The sequence below is a fragment of the Macaca nemestrina genome, chromosome 6, assembly GCF_043159975.1.
Source record: "Macaca nemestrina isolate mMacNem1 chromosome 6, mMacNem.hap1, whole genome shotgun sequence".
NCBI classification, from domain to species: Eukaryota; Metazoa; Chordata; class Mammalia; order Primates; family Cercopithecidae; genus Macaca; species Macaca nemestrina.
This window is the reverse complement of record NC_092130.1, coordinates 30,931,892-30,958,034: the sequence shown is the minus strand read 5'-3', so window position 1 is coordinate 30,958,034 and position 26,143 is coordinate 30,931,892. Positions and strand designations below refer to the sequence as shown.

The 26,143-nt window shown below is 43.5% G+C and overlaps 2 protein-coding genes across 3 annotated transcripts in view; both read left to right on the top strand.

Moving 5' to 3' along the window:
• Positions 1 to 9,373, top strand: part of LOC105466893 (actin filament associated protein 1 like 1) — a 66,537-nt gene extending 57,164 nt beyond the window's left edge. For both annotated transcript variants that reach the window (XM_011716060.3, XM_011716061.2), the window contains exons 16-19: positions 2 to 166; positions 2,603 to 2,781; positions 5,876 to 6,004; positions 8,274 to 9,373. In XM_011716060.3, coding sequence (XP_011714362.2) covers positions 2 to 166; positions 2,603 to 2,781; positions 5,876 to 6,004; positions 8,274 to 8,297 — 497 coding nt within the window. In that variant the 3' untranslated portion in view covers positions 8,298 to 9,373. The remainder of the gene's footprint in view (position 1; positions 167 to 2,602; positions 2,782 to 5,875; positions 6,005 to 8,273) is intronic.
• Positions 9,374 to 13,692: 4,319 nt separating this feature from the next.
• Positions 13,693 to 19,652, top strand: LOC105466894 (GrpE like 2, mitochondrial). Its single transcript, XM_011716062.3, has 4 exons — positions 13,693 to 13,897; positions 16,243 to 16,396; positions 17,616 to 17,697; positions 19,207 to 19,652. Exons 1-4 carry the CDS (start codon positions 13,821 to 13,823, stop codon positions 19,569 to 19,571), a joined length of 678 nt encoding a protein of 225 aa, XP_011714364.1. The 5' UTR covers positions 13,693 to 13,820; the 3' UTR covers positions 19,572 to 19,652.
• The last annotated feature ends 6,491 nt before the right edge of the window (positions 19,653 to 26,143 follow it).

Sequence of the window (26,143 nt, the reverse complement as noted above, 5' to 3'; positions counted from 1 at the left end):
GGTGCCAATCAATACAAGTATGGCAAGAACCGAGCAGAGGAGGATGCCCGGAGGTACTTGGTAGAAAAAGAGAAGCTGGAGAAAGAGAAAGAGACGATTCGGACAGAGCTGATAGCACTGAGACAGGAGAAGAGGGAACTGAAAGAAGCCATTCGGAGCAGCCCAGGTACCTATGTGATTGTGGTCCTGAGCACCTATGGGTGGCCAGCTCATCCTTGGGCACAGTAAAGGGAGGTCTCTTGCACAAGTCACCTTGTTTCCAACCCAAGAAAAGTGGGCTTCTCCTCCCCTTCGCCTTCTCCTCCTCGTCCTCTTCTCCTCTTCATCATTATCATCATCATTCCTCCCAATTAAAGAAAGTGTCATCAATTTAATAACTTGTTTTGGAGGGATGAAAAAGCATCACAATAATGTATACATTTAATATAGTAAGCAGCAATGTGATTTTAGAAATGTGAAGCATAGAAGTGTGCTTTAGAATCAAAGAAATAAGAGATGTCATTTTGAACTCCACCTTTATTCATTCACAGATATATGTGAGACATTGGTCCTAGTGCAGGGAATAATGGACATGATGCTTTCCCAGGATCCTCTTCTGAAACCAGAGACCTCAGCAGGCCCTGCCTGCTCTGGGCTTCTCCACACCCTATTTTCTGCTGTGTTTCCTTTGCGTTCTAACTGCAGTTCAACACACTTTAAGCCTAAGGTTTCTCCACGTGCCAGAGGGAGCAGAAGTCCTGTTGCTATAGAACATGTCCACAAACATGTAGCCCTATGAGAATCTGGTGGACCTATGGACCCTTTTCTAAGAAGAAACACCACAGTTCACAATGCTGCAAAAAAAAAGTTCAGGAGCTCATGTGGCTGCCTCTGGAGCCTATCCATAGATTGCCTAAGACTCCATGAACCTCAGATTAAGAACTTCTGGTTTAAAGGAGGAGACTTGCTCTGTGTGGCCAAGAACCAGAATCAACAGAAGGAAGGCACAGGAAGACAGTTTGGTTTCCATATAAAGAATTTTCTGAGAGTCAGAACCAGGATTTGGAGCAAGTTGACTATCCTTGTCCTGCTCAATTTTTTCCCCTATGGCACTATCACTTGGTAACATATCAGATTATTTATTATATTTATTATTTATTGTTTGCCACAGACACACAAATGTAAGCACCATAAGGGCAAGGATCTTTGCCTGCTTTGTTCACTGATACATCTAGGGCCGAGGACAATGCCTGATACATGGTAAGCACGCATTAAATACATGGTGAATGATGAATATAAAGAATTCAACATTACTGGAAAACCCTCCAGCACAGCCTCCCTCAGGGCAAAGAATGGAACTGATTTTTAAACCTGGTAAGACCCAACACAGCACTTGGCATGAGAAAGGTACTAATATAGGTTTGTTAGATTAAATTGAAAAAGTGAGCTGGGTGCCATGGTTCACGCCTGTAATCCTAGCACTTTGGGAAACTGAGGCAGGAGGACTGTTTGAGTGCAGGAGTTCGACACCAGCCTGAGCAACATAATGAGACTTCATCTCTATTTTTCTGTGTCTGTAAAGCCCTGCTATGACACTTGTTTACAAGTAACAGAAACCAAAGCTAAACTGGCAGAGAAATGAAAAGAAGATGTAATTGGAAAATTGAGTGATCTGGTGTAGTGGGGTCCAGGGACTGAAATGATGTCACCAGGAAGCTTATTTCTCATACTCATGCTTCTACCCTTCTCTCCTTTGGTTTCATTCTCCCCTTGTGATGCCACAATGGCTGCACAGTGCCAGCCCTCACCCAGCCCTCCCAGCCAACCCAAGCAGAGAGAGCTTCTCCTCCCAGCAACCACCACAAAACCCTCTGGATTCACTCTGATTGGTCCCACTTTCATCCTTCATCCAATCACTGTCACCAGAAGATGAGCTGTGATTATGGGGCAGACCTAAGTTATGTGCCAAACCCTTGAACTAGAAGCAGAGTCAGCCCCACTCAAACTAGAGAGAATGGGGCTAGGGGGGCAGGTGCAGTGGCTCATGCCTGTAATCCCAGCACTTTGGGAGGCCAAGGCTGGTGGATTACTTGAGGTCAGCAATTTGAGACTAGGCTGGCCAATATGGCAAAACCCCATATCTACTAAATATACAAAAATTAGCTGGGCATGCTGGGGTGTGCCTGTAGTCCCAGCTACTCGGGAGGCTGAGGCAGGAGGATCGCTTGACCCCAGGAGGCAGAGGTTGCAGTGAGCTGAGATCACCCACTGCACTCCAGCCTGGGCAACAGAGTGAGACTCCATCTCAAAAAAAAGCAAAAGAAAAAGAAGAGAGACAGAATGAGAGGGGGAAGGTGGTTTCCCAATGAAAACTCAGAGTGCTAGTTCCAGGAGATGGTGAAATGGGTACCAGACATATAAAGACCATAATGAGACCTCATCTCATTATGGAGCTGGAACCCCAGTATGGAACTGGAACCCCAAGCCCAGAGTCCATCTCTTAACCAAGACTGGGGACTGGAAAGGCCCACCAGGAGGGGCAGACAAAGGCATCAGGCCCTGCCAGATTCCCCGACACTTCAGGTCAGGTTCAGCTGTTTCTTATCAATGTATCTTGATTCAGGAGCAAAATTAAAGGCTCTGGAAGAAGCCGTGGCTACCCTGGAAGCTCAGTGTCGGTCAAAGGAGGAGCGCCGGATTGACCTGGAGCTGAAGCTGGTGGCCGTGAAGGAGCGCTTGCAGCAGTCCCTGGCAGGAGGGCCGGCCCTGGGGCTCTCCATGAGCAGCAAGCCCAAGAGTGGGGTGAGTCCAGGGCCTTCCATGCCAGGGGCAGCTACTCCTGTATCCCTCCACACACTGCAGATCTCTCCTTCATGATCACTCTTTGGAAGTAGGGGTTATGCCCATTTACAGACAAGAAAACTGAAGTCCAAAAAGGTGAAGGGCATGCCATGGGTGGCACAGCTAGGAAGAGGACTCTTGGAGCAATTTCTCGTGATTTTCTGGCCTGTTCTTGTCTCCACAGCAGCATCACCATTTGAATTTTTACCCTAAAGGTGATCTTAGAAATGGCCTTGGGGTTATTGATGATAATAGTAGCTACCATATGTTGAATAACAAGCATGTGTGATCCATTACTACAGGCATCTTAACCTGTATTATCTCACACAATCTTCATGGCAGTCCTATGAGGTAGTTTAGGGGTTGACAGACAAGAAAACTAAGGTTCAGAGATGTCGAATGACTTGCTCAAGGTCACTCAGTGAAGTGGGAGACAGGATTCCAAACCCAGGAAGTCTTAACTCCAGAGCCCTGCTCCAAAGCCGTCCAGTGCAACATGGCAAAACCCTATCTCTACAAAAAAATACAACGGTCTCACATGCCCTCTCCTGGGATCTCCAGGGTACCAGGCCCTGTTCTCAGGGCTCTGTATCCGTTATCTCTAATGCTCCCAGTAACTCTGCGAGGAAGATTCACTCACCTCCAATGGGGCTCTCAGAGAGAACTTCCCTGACCTCATCTACACCGGGGTTTCTCAACCTCAGCACTACTGACATTTTGGCCCTGTAACTCCTTCTTATAAGGGACTATTCTGTGTATCAGCAGGATGTTAGGGATCTTAAGGTCCTACCTAAGGATATCAAGTAGAATGTTAAGCAGCATCTCTACCTTCTACTCACTGGTTGCTAGTAGCACCCCCCGACCAGTGACAACCAAAGTATCTCCAGAAATTGTCAGATGTTCCCTGGGAGAGCAAAACTGACCCTAGTTGGTCTAAATTACCAACAGCTCCCTCTATTATTCTTCCTCATAGCACTTTACCACAATTTGTGTGTATGTGTGTATATATATATTTGTGTCCTTGCTTGTCCAATGTCTGTCTTCTCCACTAGATTCTATTCTTGTTAAGAATTGGACTACATCCATTTATCATTAAATTCCTGACCCTTTACAGAAAAATAGTGGGAGTGCAAGAAATATTTGTCAAATGAATAAATGTTTTGCCTGCTTTCGGGTGAGGAAATTGAGACTTAAAGAGACGAAATAACTTGTCTGATAAGTATGACTTGTCAGGAGGCAATGTGTCATTATTATTGTTGTCCCAGGTCACATTTCCTGGTCACACCACACCTGATTGAGCCAGTGCTGTGTCTTACACCCCTACACTTCCTTTCCATGGGGTGTTTCCAATCTCATTATATAGATGAAAAACATGTCAGCCAAGGACAAAACTTCCCAGAGTCACAGAGGGCTGGTGGAGGAGCTAGCATTGGTTCATTCATCCCAGCTGCTTCCTCCCACCAGCATGACCTGATATTCCCATTCCAGAGCACTTTTCCCTCAGTTTTGGATCCTTTTGACATTCTTTGGAGATAAAGAGAAGCTTTCTCTAAATTCCTTGCAGGTTTAGCTGTTACGATGTCACCCTTAAGGAACTACATCTAGTAAGGTATTATACTAAGCAATTATCTGGAAAATGTAAGGGGTAAAGGTAATTTCAAAAATGAGAAGGAATACAGGAGAGAGGTTAAAAGTCAGACTGTGGGGCCAGGCAGGGTAACTCATGCCTATAATCCCAGCACTTTGGGAGTCTGAGATGGGCGGATCACTTGAGGCCAGGAGTTTGAAACCATCCTGGCCAACATGGTGAAACCCCATCTCTACTAAAAATACAAAAATTAACTGGGCATGGTGGCACATGTCCCAGCTACTCAGGAGGCTGAGGTAAGAGAATCGCTTGAACCTGGGAGGTGGACCTCCAGCCTTGGAAAGAGAGCAAGACTCTGTCTCACACACACACAAAAAAAAAAAGGAAGGAAGGGAGGGAGGGAGGAAGGGAGGGAGGGAAGAAGGGAGGGAGAGAGGGAAGGAGGGAGGGAAAAGAACAAAAGAAAAGGAAGGAAGGAAGAAAGAAAGGAAGGGAAGGAAAGAAAGGAAGAAAGAAAGGGCTATGGGATTGGAATCCTGGTTCTCCCACTCACCAGCCACATGACCTTGCACAGCAATTTGACCTTCCCCATTTCCTCACCTATAAAATGGAATGACTAATAATAGTACCTACTTCATAGGCTTGTTGAGAATCTAAAGGAGCTAATTCACACCATGCTTTGTAGTGAGGTTCAGTAATTTTAGTTGTCATTATCATTATCTGAAGGTCCTCAAGTATCTTCTGTTCAGTGCCTTTTTTTTTTTTTTTTTTTTTGAGACGGAGTCTTGCTCCGTCGCCCAGGCTGGAGTGCAGTGGCGCGATCTCGGCTCACTGCAAGCTCCGCCTCCTGGGTTCACGCCATTCTCCTGCCTCAGCCTCCCATGTAGCTGGGACTACAGGCACCCACCACCACGCCCCGCTAATTCTTTGTATTTTTAGTAGAGACTGGGTTTCATTGTGTTAGCCAGGATGGTCTTGATCTCCTGACCTCATGATCCGCCCGTCTCGGCCTCCCAAAGTGCTGGGATTACAGGCATGAGCCACCGCGCCTGGCCAGTGCCTTTTATTTTAAAGTTCCCATGCTGCTGGGCACAGTAGCTTACACCTGTAATCCCAGGACTTTGGAAGGCCAAGGTGGGTGAACTGCTTGAGCCCAGGAGTTTGAGACCAGCCTGGGCAATTTGGCAAAACCCCATCTCTACTGAAAATACAAACATTAGCCAGGCCCGGTGGTGCACACCTGTAATCCCAGCTACTTGGGAGGCTGAGGTATGAGAATCGCTTGAACCCAAGAGGCAGAGGTTGCAGTGAGCCAAGCTCGCGCCACTGTGCTCCAGCCTGGGTGACAAAGAGAGACTCTCTCTCAAAAATAAAAATAATAAAGTGTCCTCATGCTTTTGAGGGCAGGCTGGGTGTCGGTAGCCATCACCAGATCTCACCTATGTAATTATTTATTGCCATCAACAGGAAACTGCAAATAAACCCAAGAGCAGCGTTCCAGAGCAATCTCTCCCTGTCAACTGTGTTTCTGAGCTGAGGAAGAGGAGCCCATCCATCGTAGCCTCCAACCAAGGAAGGGTGCTACAGAAAGCCAAGGTAGAGCCATAGTTCAGCTTATCAAATCACAGACCTGGTAACCCCCTTTTTATGGAAGTTCACCCAAAACCAAAAAATCAGCTAGTGAGAAAGGTAGAGAATTGCCAATGCATTTATGCAATGAAATTCATGAACCTTCCTCAGAAGCAGTAATCTTCAGATATTATTCAGAACCTATTCACTCTTTGTTAACACATATTTCTAACAAGCTTAATCATCTGGTTTCTGAGCCTACAATGTGTTTTGAGACAGGACAGGTCCCATTTCATTGATGAGGTAACTGAAAATCAAGGACTATGGGACTTGCCCAGGGCTATGCAAGATATCACTGCAAAAGCAAGTAAGTAAACCCATGTCTTCCAATTCTAAGTCTATGGCTCCCTCCAGGATGCTGGTCCACAGTCCCTTCTGTGTGACTCTTGGGGGTCAGCTATGTTTCAGAACTTTTTGGATTTTATAAAGGTAATATGGTACCTACACTAATATATGATGAAAACCCCAATAAGTCCTCAGGTGGTACCATGTAAGCAAACATGTTAATAATTCTACAGCAAGACACAGGAATATTTATAGCACATGGAGTGAATGAAGATTATAAACAGCCTCATATCAGGTCAGGTCAGGTTTTGCCACCAAATGAGGCTATACCAAAACAGTGGAGAAATATTTCGGTTTCACAGCTTTCTGGATTTCTAGATGACACTAAGTGAGACCCTGTCTCAAAAAAAAAAGCACGGCTCTACGTCCCTCAGGTTGGAATTGCTTTTCAGAGCCTGAGAGGGAAGAGTCTTTATTCTTTCCTACAGTTAGTCATTAAACAAATATTTGTTGAAGACCTAACATATGTGAGTCTTGTTATAATTTCTGGTTACATAACAGGGAACCCAAAAAAGTCCCTGGTCTCATAGAGTTGGAAAGACAAATACTTTAAATACCACACATAAATAATGTGATGCCAGAGAAGATGAACCTCCCAAAGGGGCTTAAGCACAGTGACAGCAAAGACCCTTTCGAGAAAGTGACACATAAGCAGAGACCTGAATGGAGTGTGAGGGAGAGACCCATGCAGGGGGCTGAGGGAATGACGATCCAGGCAGAGAGAAGAGCAAGTGTCAAGTCCCTGAAGTGGGAAAAAGCTTGGAATGTTTGAGGAACATCAAGAAGATCCAGGTGGTTCCAGTGAAGGGAACAAAGGGTGAGCATTAGGAGATGAGATCAGAGAAGTAACCAGTGAAGGGCCAGATCATCTAGACCAGCAGTCAGCAAACTTTTTCTGTGAAGGGCCAGAGAGTAAATAGTTTAGGCTTTCTGAACCATATGATCTGTTCCACAACCTCTCAGCTCTGCCATTGTCACGTGAAAATAGCCATGGACAATGTGTAAATGATGATGAAAACGGCTGTGTCCCAGTAAAACTTTTTATTTTTTTAAAATTTTATTTATTTATTTATTTATTTATTTTGAGATGGAGTCTCGCTCTGTCGCCCAGGCTGGAGTGCAGTGGCACGATCTCAGCTCACTGCAACCTCCGCCTCCTGGGTTCAAGCAATTCTCCTGCCTCAGCCTCCTGTCTAGCTGGGATTACAGGTGCACACTACCATGCTTGAATAATTTTTTTGTATTTTTAGTAGAGACGGGGTTTCACCATGTTGGTCAGGTTGGTCTCGAACTCCTGACCTCGTGATCTGCCCACCTCAGCCTCCCAAAGTGCTGGGATTACAGGCATGAGCCACTGCGCCTAGCCCAACAAAACTTATTTATAGGCACTGAAATTTGAATTTCTTATCATTTTCATGTATCATGAGATAGTCATCATCTTTTGATTTTTTTTTTTCAAACATTTAGAAATAAGAAAATCATTCTTAGCTGATGGATTATATGAGAACGGGCAATAGGCCAGACTTGGCCCACAGACTATCATTTACCAGCCTTTTCTCTAAAGCTTTTCAGGCCACTGAGGAACCATGGATCTTGTTGTAACATAATGGATCTTGCTGTGACATGATGGAAGGTTTTGAGCAAAGGGTTTTGGATATATTTTACATTTTTTAAAGATCATTCAGGCAACTATGTTGAGAATGGATGAAGGGACAAGAGAGACCAGCATGGAGAAGTGACTTACTCAGGGCCACAGAAAGAGAGAGAGGGGGCTAGAACCCAATGCAACCTGGCCAGTGGAGATCATCTAACTAGGTGCCATGAAATGTTTTTATCCATGTCACACTAGACCATTCAACAAATTGATTTGTCTTGTCTTTCTGTACTTCAGGAATGGGAAATGAAGAAGACCTAGGAAGAGAATGAGGATTTCATTCCAAAGGAAATATCAGCTTGTCCACCTGAGGAAGAAATGCTTTTTTCACAAGGAGACACCAAGAGAAGACTAGGAAGTAGCCCTCGTTCTCCAGGGCACCCAAAAGACCAGCCTTTATTGTCTGCATGATTTTAGGGGATATGGGGAGGGAAGAAGTAGAAGGGAAGAGGGAAATGGAGAGCATTCTTATGACTTTACAAAGGGTGGAAATGAGGATGGAGGGATTCCCTTCTGAAGAAGAAATGAAAGCACATGTGAATAACCCCTTCCATCCCATTCACAGCATCGCACTCCCAGTCCTTAAGGCAAAGGGAGGCAGTGCTGAAGCATTGGTGGTGCAGTGTAGAGAGACAAGACCTGATAATCTGATCACACTTGTTCCAACTTGATTCATATTGGGCATTACTGACAACCACTGGGCAAGGCAAACAGGTTGAACAATCAATAACATTATCCCTGCCTGCATACATGTGAACAAAAGCTGTAGAGGACATGCAAATTCTACAGTCATTCCTCATTTGCTTTAGACAGAGTGCAGCTACTGGAATCTTCCAGATTTGAGTGTTTTAAAATCAGAGCTCTGAATACACAAAAGGAAAGAGAAATGGAGCAGCTGACATATTTTAAGCTCACGGTGATACTCAGTGACAGGAGCACAGAGCTCTAATGTCCACAAGATGTTGTAAGGTAGGGTCTTTCAGTAAATCAAGTCCCTTACCTATGTTCTATGACACTGAGGTTCTTGGAGCTATGGGTTAGAAATCCAGGAGGCAATATGTCATTAATCTAATGAAGTCCTCATCTTGCACTCAGAGGCCCACTAGTCTGCCCTTCTATATATTAAGTAAAACCAAGAGAAAATAAGAGGATGATGGCTTCTTTCTGTCACCTCGGTGCTAAACCTTTTACACACACTTGATACTTTCATAGAGGGACCAAGGACCTCAAGTCCTGGGCAGTCTCCCTACTGTGCTACTCACTACTGTCTCAACACTGTAGGTACTTTTGGGTCTGTATTTAACACATTTCCTTCCAATAAAGATAAAACCACTTAACTCTTAAGAGCCAGTGCTTAGCTCAAGAGGAAAGAAGGAAAATCTCAGAATAACCATGGCCACTTTGCTATAGGGTTTACATATTTTAACCCACCTAAGGTTTTACAGACTTTAGCCTCGCTCAAATTTTATCACCCTCTGAGGTAGCTGGAGACCACAGCAGGAAAAATAACCTGACCAGTAATCACCCACTGATGAGTGGCACAGCATAGGACTTAGAGGTTATAAGCCCAGATCCAGATAGGGCTAGGTTTGAGCCCTGCCTCTGATGACCAGCTGGGTGACCTTGGGAAAGTCACTTGACCACTCTGATTCTTGTTTTCTTATCTGTGAAATGGGGCTAACAATTGTTACTTTTCTCCCAAGATTGTTGGGAAGATTTAATAAGATAATACATAGTAGGCATCTTGCATAGTGTCTGAGAAATAGGAAATGCTCAGTCAGTAGTGGCTTTCACTAGCCAGGCATGGTGGTACTCGCCTATAGTCCCAGCTACTCAGGAGGCTGAGGCAGGAGGACCACTTGAGCCCAGGAGTTTGAGACTAGTGCACTATGATCATGCCTGTGAATCACCACTGCGCTCCAGCCTAAGCAAATAGCAAGACCCCATCTATTAAAAAAAAAAAAAAAAAAAAAGTGGCTCTTATTATTAGCTGTATAGGAAATGTCTGACTCACAAGCCTGCGTTCTTTCCACTGAGGAAGAAACTACTCTTACATGGTAATTACAGCCACCAAAAGCTAAAAGGTAACCAATACATAACTGAGAGTTTTCATCCAAATTCCACCTGTGTTTTCACAGCTAAAGGGGCTCACATACTCCAGATTTTCAGTGTTCTTTTTTAAAAATGTGGATCCTGGAACGTCACCTAACTCTCCAACTATGTATTCAGTGTCTGTCATATTCTTTCTTATGCAGTTATTTTGGGGTTGTCTTTTCTCACGAACAGATCTTGAACTCTGAGGAGTGGCTGGGGGTGACTAATAATTAACATTTATCAAGCACTCACCATGTGTCAGGCACTGTGTCAGCCATGGCCAGCTTCACAGGCATGCAACCTGTGCAGTCACACAGGGCCCCATGCTCAGAAGGGCCCTGTTCTTGGTTTAATGCTCTACTGCTGCCTTCTTCATAATATTTGAACAAGGGGTTCTGCTTTTCCTCTTGCCTTCTAAATTAGGTAGCCAGTCCTAGTGCTAACTAACCACTTCTCCAGGTACTATCCCTTTAGTTTTCACTAAAACCCTGAGATAAGCTGTATTATCCTAGTTTTCACAGTTCAGGAAATGGAAGCTCAGAGAGGTCAAGTAACTTGCCCAGGCTCACATAGTTCTTATGCTGGCTCCACCAGCATGTAAATATAAGAAGTCTGACCCTAGAGCCTTATTCTTAATTTTAAAGCTCTATGTCATCCATATATCTCCCTCCCCTTGTACTGCAACATTCAGAAGCACACTAGCACTTAATAAACAGATGAGTGAATGCATGGATGCAAGCAGCAACCTGATGAATGTTAGGCAGCTAGGAGAAATGTAAGCAAAATGGCTAAGGCACAGATGCCATTTGTTCTTGGTTATTAAAATGCCTTGTTTAGGCCAGGTATGGTGGCTTACTGTAATCCCAGCAATTTGGGAGGCCGAAGCAGGTGGATCACTTGAGGTCGGGAGTTTAAGCCCAGCCTGGTCAACATGGCAAAACCCCATCTCTACCAAAAATACAAAAATTAGCTGGGCACGATGGCACGTGCCTGTAGTCCCAGCTACTCAGGAGGCTGAGGGAGGAGAATCACTTGAACCCGGAAGGCGGAGGTTGCAGAGAGCTGAGATTACGCCATTGCACTCCAGCTTGGGCGATAGCAAGACTCCATCTTAAAAAAAAAAAAAAAAAAATGCCTTATTTGGTTGTGTTTTTTCAAAGTGTGAGCCACAGATCTAAAGTAGACTTGAAGCTCCATCCTTCCCAACACTGCCAAGTGTTCAGTCTGTCAGAATTCTACTGTCACTGTTTCCTTATTGGGGCATCTTGCACAGGTTTACCAACCTTTCTGAGCCTCAATTTGCTCACATGTAAAAGAGAATCATAATACCTTCCTAAACCATGTCACCCTTTTCATAAGGCCAAAAAGAAAATATAAGTTACTGGTCATGACACATTTGAGTTGGGCCTCGGATTAGATAAAAAGATGAAAATACTCCAGCTCTGTCCTCATGGAACTCACAGACAAGCAGGAAAGAAAATTTGACCCAAATAACTATAGTACAGATAACCCATGTTATGACAAGATTCAGAGTGCTCAAGGAACACTTCCCATTCCCTTAAAAAAAAACTTCTTAGGGGCTCTCCAGTAACTAAGCTGGCAACTCCAAGTGTCCTGGACCCCAGTCACCAATCCATCCTCGCAGTCTGTCAGCTTTCCATCCTAAATCTCTAAAGTTCATCTATATCTTCCTATCTTCACTGACACTATCCAACTTAAGTCATTCAGCAAATATTTATTGAGTACCTACTATACTAAATGTCAGAAATCAGTGGTGAACAAGCCAGACACCTCCTGAAGCTCATATTCTAGTTGGAGGAACAAACTTTAACAAGGAAGCAAAAGAAATAAAATACTAAGAAACAAAAAGGGTGCTGGACACAGTTACTTTGGAGTGGTTAGGAATGTCTCTGTTCTCCCAGGACAGAACATAGCCCCGACTTGCCTGGACTACTGCAACATACTGCCTTCCATACCTCTTTTCTTACACCTTGCAATCTGCTCCACAGAGCAGAGTGACTCTTTAAACATGTAAAGCCTTTGTCACATGTTCCCTGTCAATGTAAAATAATGTAAAAGGTCAGAATCTAGTTTAAAGAGAGTTTATTCAAGCACAAAGGTTGAGGATGGCCTGCCCGGGAAGCACAGAATATAAGAACGTGTCTGTCTTATAAAGGATGGAAGTCAGTGTTCCAAAGCGTAGAGGTTTGTATTCAGTGAGGTTTAACAGAATTTCAACATCTTTCTATGCAAGGCTTAATGCATAGTTACAACGATCTGAGTAGTTAAGGTGGTCTTTTTCCTTCAAGAAAGGTTTATTTAACATCACACCCTGCAGGTGTAACTGTCGTGGGGTCAGTTCAATTCAGGGCACCATCTGGTCTGAGTTAGGTACAGGACAATAAAGGAGGCCATCTATTACAAACATCAGTGATTGACAGGGGAGAAATCTGGTTTCTGCTCTGCTACATGGACTCAGACCACAGCCACATTTCTCTCAAAGCTTAAAGTATTTGGGAGGTTCCAATAGCTTTTGCATTTTATTTATTTTCATATTCCATTGCAATCAGAATCAGTCTAAATTCAGCAAAAAAAAATTTTTGAAGCCGGGGGCAGTGGCTCATGCCTGTCATCACAGCACTTTGGAAGGCTGAGAGGAAGGCGGATCACCTGAGGTCATGAGTTCAAGCCCAGCCTGTCCAACATGGTGAAACCTCGTCTCTACTAAAAATACAAAAATTAGCTGTGCCTGGTGGTGGGCGCCTGTAATCCCAGCTACACAGGAGGCTGAGGCAGGAGAATTGCTTGAACCTGGGAGGCGGAAGTTGCAGTGAGCCAAGATTGTACCACTGCACGCCAGCCTGGGTGATAAGAGTGAGACTCCATCTCAAAAAAGAAATAATTTTGAACACCTAATTAGGGCACTGCTCAATGGGAATGAATAGACAATATCTCTGCCTTAAAAGAGCTTATATTTTAATGAGAGGAAATGAGAAAATACACACCATTTAAAAAACAAGTCCATAAGAAGGGCATTCGAGAAAAAGGCTGGGAGGAGTGATAGGCAATGGTTCAGGCTGCAATGTTTTAAACCGTTCACGTGATCTAGCCCTACCTAACAACTAGTCCTATTGCCCTCCCGCATCTGTATATTTCAGTCCCTTACATGGAATACTCTTCTCTCTTTATTAGGCTTCTGCAGATGTTTCCCTCTGCCTGAACCCTTTCTTCAGCTCAGCTCAAATACCCGCTTCCTCTGGGAAAACTTCCCACACGGCTAAATTTCTATTCCAGGCTTCTGCAACACCTGCCCCTCACCTTTAAACACCGCTCATATTCTGACTTTACATCCCGCTTGTATCTGTTTATCGCTCATAACATCAAGTAAGCTCCATGCGGACACAGCTATGATCTGCTTTGTTTGCCGCCGACCCTGCGCCCAGCACGGAGCCTCTGTAGTTACCACTAGGACCCGGCCTACTCGCGAAACACACTGAGAGCCGGAAGTGTTGCGATCGCTCCGAACGACCGGATGGGGAACTGCGCGGGCCACAGGGCAAACGGAAGTATAGCGTTCCTGTCCGGAAGCCCTGAGAGGGAAACGCCCGCAAAGGCTGGTTTTTAAGCGGGAGCATCTCTTCACTTGCAGCGAGTGCGCGTGCGCTGCCTCCCTCAGCGCAAGTCGGGAACATGGCCGTAAGGTCGCTGTGGGCGGGCCGGCTGCGGGTGCAGCGCCTACTGGCCTCGACTGCCGCGCGGGAGAGCAAGTAAGCATTGCAGGCGGGGGGTCGGTAGCGTGAGGACTCTGCGGGGCTAGCGAGCCAGCCCGGGTGGTTGTGGGCTGGAGAGCGAGAGTTACCTGAACGTAGTCGAGGGGAGCAAGCCTCTCGGCCTCTACGACCATGCACTCACGGCCCCATTTTACAGACCGGGAAACTGAGGCCCCCAGCCGCACCTCTTTCTTATGCCGAGGAAGCGGGGGAGATCCGAGGTCATGTATGGCCTGGAAGGTGAGAAGTCTCTTAAGCCCCCAAGGGAGGGATGTACTTCTCTCCCGGCCTCTTCTCCCAGCCTGTGGTACCCGTGAGTAGATTTGGGTTCTCTCCCCTCACTCCGCGTGACCTTAGGCCAGTCCTTTCTCCGTTATCCGGGCACTGTTGTACCTGTCAGTAAAAGGAGGCCGCTGAACTTGGTTTCTCCAAACGGCCATTGCATCAGCCTTCGGGAGACAAGTTCCATTTGCTGCCTTTATTCATCGGCAGCTTATATTGGTCGCTTACGAGGCCGACTGCTGATCTATGGGTGGTTCTTTTTATTATTCCCTATTTAGTAATTGAGGAAACTGAGGTTTAGAAAAGTTGAGTAAGTTTTCCAAACTTAAATATTTGGGAAGTGGTGGAACCCGAGCTGGAAACCAGGGCATTAGAATGGGCGCTCTTATTTAATGAGCGATGTTAATTAATTTTCTCAGAGATTATTGCCTCTACACTGTTTCTTCCTGGGAAAGAGAATAAAAATGGTTGAGTACGAGGTAGGGTTGGACCTCTGAATAGTAAAGTAAGCTACGGGAGAATCTGGTAAATGTGCTTAACTATATATGTCACCGTTTTTATCTTAACACACCTGACCCAACATCCTACCCTAGCACCTAAGTAAGAGGTTGTATTCAGGGTTTCGGGACTTGGTTTTGTTTACCGTTCTCAAGTCTTTTTGGCAGCTTGTTGGTGATGTAAGGAAATGACCAGAAGAAAAATGGTTCCTTCTGATAAGCTGTCTCCCTACTTCAATTCTGAAGCAGCAGGAATTGAGATTGGCCACAACTCCCCACCCCTATTTCTTGGTCTAAGCTTTGGCCATTTTCCCTTTGAACTGGCCCTGAGAATATTTTGACCTGCTTTTTCAAGTGGATAAATGTGGTTTTTTAGGGAGAAGGAGGTGTTTCCCTGTGTGTAATTATCCCCAGATCTACAGTGACCATATTTTCTGACCCCAGAATGTGGAACTGTCTATAAAATCACACATCAGATTATAATAATTGAATTTAAGAGCAGCTTGGAAAGTTGGGGAGATACAAGTCCTCTTGCCTACACCTTTAAATTTGCCCAGGATGCTCTTCCCTTTTTTAAAGCCGACTCTTTTACCCTCTTTAAGCATTTGCTCAGCCGTCTCCTCAAGGACCACTCTACAATATATGCCAGTCCATATAAATTGTTTTAAAGAACTCTTGTACTCACAGATTGATTTTCAGGATAATTTTACTTAAAGTCAAATTACGAAGATCCAGGAGGTGCAATGGAAACTTCCTTGAACTGGCGGTCAACACTTCCACAGTCCAAGATTTGCTGTAAACTAGCCTCTAGTCTGAATTTCTTCCTGTGTAAACTGAACTAAATGTCAAAACAGTTTAGTTGTACAAAATTCTAGATTACATAACTAGTTGAATGCAAAGATCTATTTTCACCTGTGTCTATAGTTCACTGGCAGTAACATATAGTATTGTAAGTATTTCATTGACTTGATCTTATATATAGGTGGGAATTCCTTTCTCAGCACAGGTTCTCCTAAAAGCCTTACAGCTTGTGGTGAGGAAGGCTTAGAATTCTAAGCCTAACTCCAGTTTGATAAGGTCCCTTTACTGGACTAAATTCCCATCTGTAAGATGGAAGGTTGAACCAGAACTATATGACTTTTTGAATGCCCACTTCTGATAATGCTCCTCTGGTTCTGGTTATTAGCATTTGGTTTCCTTATGCTGACTTTTGTATACCCAGTTCTGGCTATTTCTGCTGCCTGGTGCTTAGGGTCCTAACCCAGCAGAATACCAACTATGTGATCTTGAGCAGGCCATTATGCCTTAAGCCTCTCAGCATCAGTTTTCTCATCTGTAAAATAGGGATAATGATAGGACTTATCCACATATTGTTGTGAGAGGAAAAGATGACTCAAAGTGTCTGGTACATGGTAAGGACTTCGTAAGTGTTCATTTGTTACTATAACTGAAAACACTTTCCCCAGAGATTCAATCTGGGAAGATCTCTGGTCTCTAAACTTGGTTGTAATTTTGGCTTATGATGGCATTTCTTCATTATGCACCACCTCCTTCCTGTTACAGGGGATGGCCACTTCCATTCAGCACTGCCACCCAAAGAACTGCTGGTGAGGACTGCCGTTCTGAGGACCCTCCTGATGAGCTTGGGCCCTCTCTTAATGAACGAGCCTTAAGGGTAAAAGCTATTAAACTGGAGAAAGAAGTCCAGGATTTAACAGTGAGTCGATTTTATATTTGTTCGTCATATTGTCTCTCTAGTTTAAATGTCCACATAAAGTTTTTCATGTCAATTTTTAAAATGAAGTTTTCCCTAATTGACTCTTTATCTGCTACCCCTCATCCCTCCTCCACTCCTTGCTAGGTATACTGGGCAGAAAAAAACTGTAGTAGTTCAAAAACACCACTGGCTAAAGATAGTCATCTCTTTTCGGCTTCCTGTTATGTCACAGCGCTTAGATATCTGATGTTTTGGCAGATTAAAAGAGGTGTACAGTGCCTGGAATATAGTAGACAATAAGTATGTGTTGAATGAGTGAGGTCACTGACCATTGTTCTTTGCTAATGAGACCACGTCTGGCATACTGGACCCAGTCCTGGGTTGATAGACACACTTAGAGGGAGATAGATAAACCAGAGGAATTCCAAAGCAAAACCACCTAGATAGAATGGTAAGGAGGCTGGAAAGCATACCTTATGACAGGAGTTAAAAGAACCAAGAATTGCATTAAGAATGAGAGAGAAAAAGACTAGAGAGGGTAAAATAACTGCCTCCAAATAGATGACATATTTTTTTTAATGAGACGTAGTTTCGCTCTTCTTGCCCAGGCTGGAAGTACAATGGCGCAATCTTGGCTCACTGCATCCTCCACCTCCCAGGTTCAAATGCTGCTTCTGCCTCAGCCTCCCAAATATCTGGGATTACAGGCGCCTGCCATCATGCCAGGCTAATTTTTGTATTTTTAGTAGAGACAGGGTTTCACCATGTTGGCCAGGCTGATCTCAAACTCTTGACCTCAGGTGATTTGCCCATCTCGGCCTCCCAAAGTGCTAGGATTATAGGCATGAACCACCGTGCCCTGCCTAGATGACATACTTTTAAAACTTATTCTCAGTTATCCTTAAGTTCAAGTCAATGAAAGGAAGTTGGAGGTTGGTAGTGTTGGCTGAATGTGAAAAAGAAAGCTTTTTCTCAAGATAATGAACTTAAAACCATTAGGAGTTTGAACTACCAGGCTAAATGACTACCTAGCAGTGCTGCTAACGAGTGGGTTTCTGCTTTGACTGGGGATTTGGAGTAGCTGATCTAAAATTTCTATAACTCCTAGTTTGTTTTATAAAAGCCTATCAGAAGGGTGAAATTCGTAAAGTAAACAAAAACATTCTCTTCCACCAATAAGCATTTGTTTTCTCATCTTGATTTTGCTTTTGATGTTCAGTTGAGATACCAGAGAGCTGTAGCTGATTGTGAAAACATAAGGAGGCGAACCCAGAGATGTGTGGAAGACGCCAAGATATTTGGTGAGAGATTTATTTACAATAAAAATGTATTTGGCTGTGTGCAGTGGCTTATGCCTGTAATCCCAGCACTTTGAGAGTCTGAGGCTGTGAGATCACATGAGATCAGGATTCGAGACCAGTGCAGCCAACATGACAACACCTTGTCTCTACTGAAAATAGAAACATTAACTGGGCATGGTGGTGGGCGCCTGTAATCCCAGCTACTCTGGAGGCTGAGGCATGAGAATCACTTGAACCCAGGAGGCAGAGGTTGTAGTAAGCCAGGATCATGCCCCTACGCTCCAGCCTGGTCAACAGAGTGAGACTCAGTCTCAAAAAAAAAAAAAAGTCCTTGATTTCAAGATAGCTACCTGTTTTGACACAGGACCTTAAGCCTGTCCCTGGATTGAAGTCAGATTAACAAAGTCCTTGCCTCTCACCAGCCCCCACTGGAGCTTTGGTATTGTGTCATAGACCTCTCTAATGATGACATTTCTTGTCCTCATTTCCATAAGAAAAATCAAGTTTAGAATTGAGAGTAATGGGATTTCTCAACAACTGAATTTACTTTTGTCTTATAACAGTTCATATGACTCTTTTTAAAAATCAGACAAGTTTTGTGGTCCATCTCCAGCAACTTCGTAGCCAACTTGCCTCATCTATGGCTGTGTCTTACTTTCGCGTTCCTATTTAGCCAGTCCTCAAGAATAAACCATTCATGACAACCCTTAGCATAGTGTTGTTGACTTTCTTTTTTTATTGTTATTGCCCTTCTCATGAAATATTAATGTCTTGTTCCTGTTGAGAATGTATGCCTTAGCACAACCGGGACAGGCAGGAATTTTCAAAATGTACATAATACAAGCAAATAGCAACAAAATTTCATGATACATAAAAATATAGGCCGGGCGCGGTGGCTCAAGCCTGTAATCCCAGCACTTTGGGAGGCCAAGACGGGCGGATCACGAGGTCAGGAGATCAAGACCATCCTGGCAAACACGGTGAAACCCCGTCTCTACTAAAAAAATACAAAAAACTAGCCGGGCATGGTGGCGGGCGCCTGTAGTCCCAGCTACTCGGGAGGCTGAGGCAGGAGAATGGCGTGAACCCGGGAGGCGGAGCTTGCAGTGAGCTGAGATCCAGCCACTGCACTCCAGCCTGGGCGACAGAGTGAGACTCCGTCTCTTTCTCTATATATATATTATATATATTCATGATACATAAATATAAAAATAGTTGTTTTTAAAGGACAGGCTTAAGCCTGTTGTCTATAGTCTTACCTAGTTCTCGGGTTCTGTCTTTTTCATTTCCTAGTCAGGTTCCTGGTCATATATGCCTTCTGAGAGAGACACTGACTTGTCAGTTGGGTTGGGGTGGTAATCAGTGATGATCTCTGAGTCCTGTGTGGCAGCCTTTCCACTTGCTGGACTACTCAGCATACTAGCCATCTATTTAGGCCTTACCCAAAGTCTATGCCCAAGGGCAGAGTGATTTCCTCACAAACAATAAAAATATCTGGCTTCTCTGCAGGAATCCAGAGTTTCTGTAAGGACTTGGTGGAGGTGGCTGACATTTTGGAGAAGACTACAGAGTGCATTTCTGAAGAATCAGAGCCTGAGAACCAAAAGCTCACTCTGGAGAAGGTCTTCCGAGGGCTGTTGCTTTTAGAAGCAAAGCTGAAAAGTGTGTTTGCCAAGCATGGCCTGGAGAAGCTGACACCCATTGGTGACAAATATGATCCCCATGAGCATGAACTCATCTGTCATGTGCCAGCTGGTGTTGGGGTGCAGCCTGGCACCGTGGCATTAGTAAGACAAGATGGCTACAAACTTCATGGCCGCACCATTAGGCTTGCCCGAGTGGAAGTGGCAGTGGAGTCTCAGAGAAGACTGTGAAGAGGCCATCAGGAACTGGATGTTCTCCCAGAGCGCAGTCACCTATGTTTCTTTTATTTATTAAACTAGGTTTGTATTGTACATGAGGTACTTCATGTGATATATTTTGGATTTAGTCATATTGGCTTTATTTCTAAGATATTCTATTGATTTAACGTGACCTGTTTGGTCTCATCAGAAGTCTTACCATTGGGCATTTGAACAGTGTGACAAGTGTTCCGATGGCCTTTATCAAAACATGTTTAGGAAAATTGGTACTGTGATAAATTTGAATCCAAAATCCTTTTAACTAGGTGTTTTCAACTACGTGTTTCTTCCTAGCGGTCCCTATAATAGGAATTGTATAGTATTGTGTATTTTGTGGAAAAAGGAGATGGTGGGGATTGGTTCAACATTTGGGTACGTAGAGGATAAAGCTTCATGGCTGTATAAATTTAGATCATTTGGATTGATTTTTATACACATAGATTTTCAGGACTTTACCTTTTGTTTTGTTTTTTCCTTTTAGCCATCTTTTGTTCTTGTAATCCCAGCTAGATAGGCTTTATGCTCACATCATTGTCCCATACCCCACCCCTTTCTCATCCCCATTTGCAGGGGCTAAAGGTCTAGGTGAGACTTGGAAGGCAAGGAACATTGAAATTTGAGATACCCAGGACCCTTTCAAGCAAGAATGGCCAAAAAGCCTTGTGCTGTCTTTGCTCTGAGTTATCTTCAAATTATTTTCAGCTTCCCTGTCATATAATGATTTCAGGCAAATTGAGGCAGCACTAACAGCTAATGACCCAGATGGCTCTATTTGGGTAATTTACCTACAACTTAACTCCACCAGCCCTTATTCCTCTTCCCCTTTGTCAGTTTTGCCTTATAATCCTTTACTAAATGATGGGAGGTGGTGATCAGTACAAAAGTGTTAGGTTCCCATGATTTCTCATTTCATTTATTAATAGTTACGCTGAATTTTTTTTTTTTAAGTTTCCTCCGGCTCTGTTTATGTTATTTTTTGTGATAAGAACACTTAACATAAGTATTCTCTCCTCTTAGCAATTTTTTTTTTTCCTGTGTTGCCCAGGCTGACCTCCAACTCCTGGGCCCAAGCAATGCTGCCTCAGCCTGCCAAGTAGCTAGGACTACAGGCATTCACCACTGCGCCCGCAAAGTTGTTTTTTTTTTTTTTTTTTTTTAAGTTGGTACTCACAAATCACTACCTCCGTTATACTGACAAGCTTTATTTCCTATTCTTTGTATCTGTTAAGTCACATTTGTGTAAACATTGAGCTCACCTTTTATATATTAACCTCCTAGAATTAATGGGCCTATGTGGGTTTTTTTCAGTCTTACAGCTGGTGTTCTGTAAAAGAGTTGTCCAATAAATGACTTAATGAATGATACATCAGTCAGATTTTAGGAAGGCAGTCAATTATGGATATTTTAATGTTGGAAGAAGCCTTAATGATCAAATCTCACCCTTTCTGCTTCTGAAGTATGAAAATCTAGTCATTTTAGGACTGGACACAAGGAAAATAATCTCTGTTGACTAAATTGCAGTAAGAATATGAATAAAGAACAACTAGATATTAATGTCAATTATTGAAGATTAATGGGCATGCAATTAAGTCTCCAGCAGACAATCAGATGTTGTTGGATGTCTAGATTATATAGGTTTAGATTGAAGTTATTACTCATAAAATAAATCCATTTTCCGCTGGAACTCTATGGCATTCAGTGGAGTGGTGAAAAGTTATCCTCTTATACATTATAGATAATTCTAAGACAGCACACAAATGTATCAATAAAGCCATCTCCTTGTGGGCCCTATCATCTTCATCGGATTTAGACCCTTAAAAAACAAATATGCACTTTTAAAATGCAATCAAAAGACTGGTGGATAAGCTTTTAAAACCAGAACATCTTTTGGCATTCCGCTAAGTGTATATTGTAAATTTAATGAACAATCAATGTTCACAATAGGAAGTTGTCTTTTTTTACCTTCCTTTCTGTGAGATAGACACATGGTGACAATAAGAAAATGAGCTGATTGTAATTACTCTGTGTTTTTTATTGCGAGCTATCATTACCATTAATTACAATTAACAATTTTAGGTATGGAATGTTATGATTACCTAAAGAGATGTCTGTACCTAACGAGCTCAAGTGATCCTCCCACCTCAGCCTGCCAGGTAGCCAGGACTACAGGCAAGTGCACCACCACGCCTGGCCAGTTTTTTTTTTTTTTTGGTTTTTTGTTTGTTTTTTACAGGTGGGATCTCACGATATTGCCCAGGCTAGAAGAATTTTCTAATACTCTAATACCTCCCATTTTGGCAAGTAAATTGAGAATAATTTTAGGTTCTTTTATTATTCAGTAGTTTTGCAGACTTAAAAGTATAAATTTAGAATTAGAAGATGAAGCTATAATAGTAAGAATCTCAAGTTGAAGGGCTCTGGGGAGCCTAAGCAGCATATTAGGGCATAGGCTTGAACTTAAATCCCAGCTCAGTCACCTGCGTGACTTTAGGCACCAGTCATTTCACCCTTCTGAGCCTGTTTCTTTATTTGTAAAATGATTATAATAATTCTTTCACAGCGTTGGGAGGATTAAGTGAAATGTGTTAAATGCCTACTACAGTAGGCTCTCAGATATTTATTTTTATTTTTTTATTATGTACATTGTTTTTCCTGCCTTTTTATGGCTGTCTAAACTTTAGGGAAAAGAGAAGACTGGTTAATGATGAGTAGAAAAAACTTGTAAGCTAATCATTCACTGACTTATTTTCCTTCCATTTTCTGGTTTTTTAAAAATTAGCCACACCACAAGAAACCCACATTTTTAGATGGAAAGAGCAAGAAAATTGTGTCAGTGCTCTTAGTTATTTTCATCTTAATGGTATAGTGAAAAGACATTGGCTTGCAGATGATGCTAAGGAAGCTTTGGCTCACTCTCACTTGAAGAGGGGATCTTGATGTTTTAGTACTTGTACTGTACAGATGTTTTACTGACTTTTCTTACTGCTATAAAGGAATCAGGCAGTTGGGTATTGATACATTATTTGGTGCTCTCATTCATAGCAAAGGATTTGATAAATAAGTTCTTAAAACACTAAAGCAAAATCAAATGAGCAAAACTAAGGATAAAATGTAATATTCATCAGAACAAGGATCACTGAGAAAAAATATTCAGAAAGAACTTTAATAAAACCTGAATTGAAATAACTGCAGTTCAGGTGTTTAGAGTCTTTGTCTGCCTATTGGTGTTGTATACGGAACGTTATGGTCACTTCATGACTGCTGACCTGCCTCATTGATGCTCTGGAGAGGTACCTCGAGATCTCATAGCTGCACAGCCAAGTGGATACAGTGTGGGCTTTCCCCACCCTGCCTTCGTGTTGAAGTCTTGTCTGTTTTATTCCTCCTTGACTTGCCTCTTTCTGATTCCTATGTATTTCTTAGATCTGGATTCCTATTTCTGCCTTTTTTTTTTTTTTTTTTTTTTTAAGATGGAGTTTCGTTCTTGTTGCCCAGGCTGGAGTGCAATGGCGCAATCTCGGCTCAGTGCAACCTCCGCCTCCCAGGTTCAAGCGATTCTCCTGCCTCAACCTCCCCAGTAGCTGGGATTACAGGCACCTGCCACCACACCCAGCTAATGTTTTGTATTTTTAGTAGAGACAGGATTTCACCACACTGGCCAGGCTGGTCTCAAACTCCTGACCTCAGACGATCCACCTGCCTCGGCTTCTCAAAAGTGCTGGGATCACAGGCGTGAGCCACCGTGCCCAGCCCTATTTCTGCCTTTTTTTCTGGCATTGACTTGTTTTCTTGGGTTCACCTTTTGGTTCTAGGTGTCTTATTTCCTTTGATTACTGCACTTGTACTGCTGGATTACTGACTATTCTCCTAACCAGATTATAGACACTTGGCCTTGTTCCGACCTTCAGCTTCCCCATGTCCTTCCCACCTTGTGACTGCCTGGCCTTGTCTTTACCTCTGCTTCTCAGCTAGCTTCCATATACCTAGACTCATGGCTGAATGGCCCTCTGTTGGGCCAGCCTTCCCTGGGATTTGGTCTTGCGTTTTCATTATCTTTCCAATCCTGTCTATACACTGTAGCTCCATAAACCATTTGTCCCATATTCCCAGTGCTAGTCAATGAGTATATGCTTATTCCTCTCCACTCAGATGTCCATGCTCTCAAGTTCACTGTGGTTTTAAAACATGGCTCCAGAATTTCTTGACACCTTTATTGAGGAGGGCCCATGTCCATTCTTGATTCTCCTTGGAGCTTTGTGATTGCTTGACCAATAGAATACAGTGGAAGTGACACTGCTATTTTCTGGACCCAAATCTTAAAAAACTGGTATCCCCACTTCCTATCTTGAGATGCTCACCCTTGGAACCTTACCATCATGCCAAGAGCAAGCTGAAGTAGCCTGTGGAATGGAACTGAGGGCCCTGGTTGAGCTTTCAGCTGAGCCAGCACTGTCTTGCCAGCCAGTGAGCTATCTTGAAGATGGATCCTCCCACACCCAGTGGAGCAGCCCCAAATGATACCACATGGAACAGATGAGCTGATCTCACTGAGTCCTGCCTAAGGTGCAGTGTGAGCAAAATAGATGACTGTTACTTTAAGCCGCTACATTTTTTAATGGTTTGTTACACAACAGCAGGTAAAATGATACAGTCACCCCACTGCATTCCCAGTCTGGCACCTCTGTGCCACAAGAATTATACTTACTTACTTTTCCCCTTATTGGCTCTTTCAAACCTCTCTTACAACGTTGATGAGCACACACACTGTCAATGGGCTGGTAGGGTTGGAGGGGCTTCCTAACAGAAGAAAACAGCTCTAGATTTAAGAATTACAAAGGACCCTAAAATTACAAGCAAAGTATAGACAAGAAGATGAATTTGAACACTAACATGATTTACCCTACAAAAAAATGACAAGAATCAGAGTAAGTTCATAAGAGAACTTGGCACACAGTGGTCAATGAGTGCTTGTTTTAAAAACTGTTAAAGGGAGTATCTTGAATCTTTGGAAATGAACTTAAAAGGTGTTGCATCCTGATACAAACATTGCCAACAAAAAAGTTTAAGATTATGACAAATGCATGTTTATTCATCTACCAGTTTACTAGTAGTAATCCAGTTTGGCCCAAGTAAGTTGCAGTGCTGACTTAGAACCCCAGCTATAAGCTCTTTCACCATTCTCTGAATCCCTTCCGTTTTGTTTGTTTTTGTTTTTGTTTGAGTCGGAGTCTCGCTCTGTCGCCTAAGCTGGAGTGCAGTGGTGCGATCTCGGCTCACTGCAACATCCACCTCCCAGGTTCAAGCGATTCTCCTGCCCTGGCCTCCTGAGTAGCTGGGATTACAGGCACACACCACCAAGCCCAGCTAATTTTTGCATTTTATTAGAGATAAGGTTTCACCATGATGGCCAGGCTGGTCTCGAACTCCTGAACTCAAGTGATCCGCCCACCTCGGCCTCCCAAAGTGCTGGGATTACAGGCATGACCCACTGTGCCCGGCCCAGTTTCTTCTTTTAGCCATAATCTCACTGAGTAAATACGGATTTCATTTATTTTTATATATGTATTTATTTTTAGAGATGGGGACTCTGTCATTCAGGCTGGAGTGCAGTGGCACAATCATCGCACACTAACCTCAAACTCCTGGTCTCAAGCCTCCCACCTCTGCCTCCTGAATAGCTAGGACTACAAGTGTGCACTACCACTCCTGGCTAATTTTTTTTTTTTTTTCTTTTTTAAGATACGGGGTCTCAGAGTCTCATTTTGTTGCCCAGGTCTCAAACTTCTGGCCTAAGCGATCCTCCTGCTTGACCTTCCAAAATGCTGGGATTACAGGCTTGAGCCACCCCTAGCCTCCGGATTTTCTTTATTCTGAAACTCATCCCTAACTTTATTTTCTGTCAGAGGAAATCTGTTTTTCACAGCGTGATAAACTAGCAAGTCTGAGCTGCTGCTCTTGTCTTCTTAGGGGATGAAAATGGGAGTTCATCCCTCCTTTTCTCCTTTCTGAAAAGAGAGTAGATGAAACCCTTCCCCGCCTTTTGGTTTTTAGGAAGCAGAAAGCAGAGATATTAACTATGTATATAAACTGCAAACACATAAATAACAGCTGGGGAGGTCAGTATCGAAAGCATAGGGCTTGTGTCAGGGGCTTGTGTCAGCATATGAATAGGGTAGCGTCTTACCACCCTGGCCGCATGCTTGTTCAGCAATTTCCAGCACTTGGAAACACTGCAAACGGCTTCATATCCCCTATCTCCTAAGATGGTTACAACCAGCTAGAAAGGTGGAGCAGGACTCTTCGTCTGTGTTATAAAAGAGGAAACAATGAGACACGGAGAAGACATAGAGCTAATAATGTAGAGGCTGGACAAAACCGAGGTCTTCAAAGCTTCAGTTTTATCTCTTTCATCTCTCTCCAGGAGCTGGGCCCTGGTCCTGATGCTGAGGACCCGAGGCGCGCACACCTGCGCCGGGCAAGAATGAACCAGCCAATAAGGAACCCGCATGCAGGGGGTTGAACGAGGAAGCTGCCAATGAGAGAGC

Coding starts and splice junctions, on each gene's coding strand:
- LOC105466894 (XM_011716062.3), top strand. CDS start 13,821: ATGGCCGTAAGGTCGCTGTGGGCGGGCCGGCTGCGGGTGCAGCGCCTA. Junction 16,397..17,615: donor AAGAAGTCCAGGATTTAACA/GTGAGTCGATTT, acceptor TTTGATGTTCAG/TTGAGATACCAGAGAGCTGT. Junction 17,698..19,206: donor GGAAGACGCCAAGATATTTG/GTGAGAGATTTA, acceptor GCTTCTCTGCAG/GAATCCAGAGTTTCTGTAAG.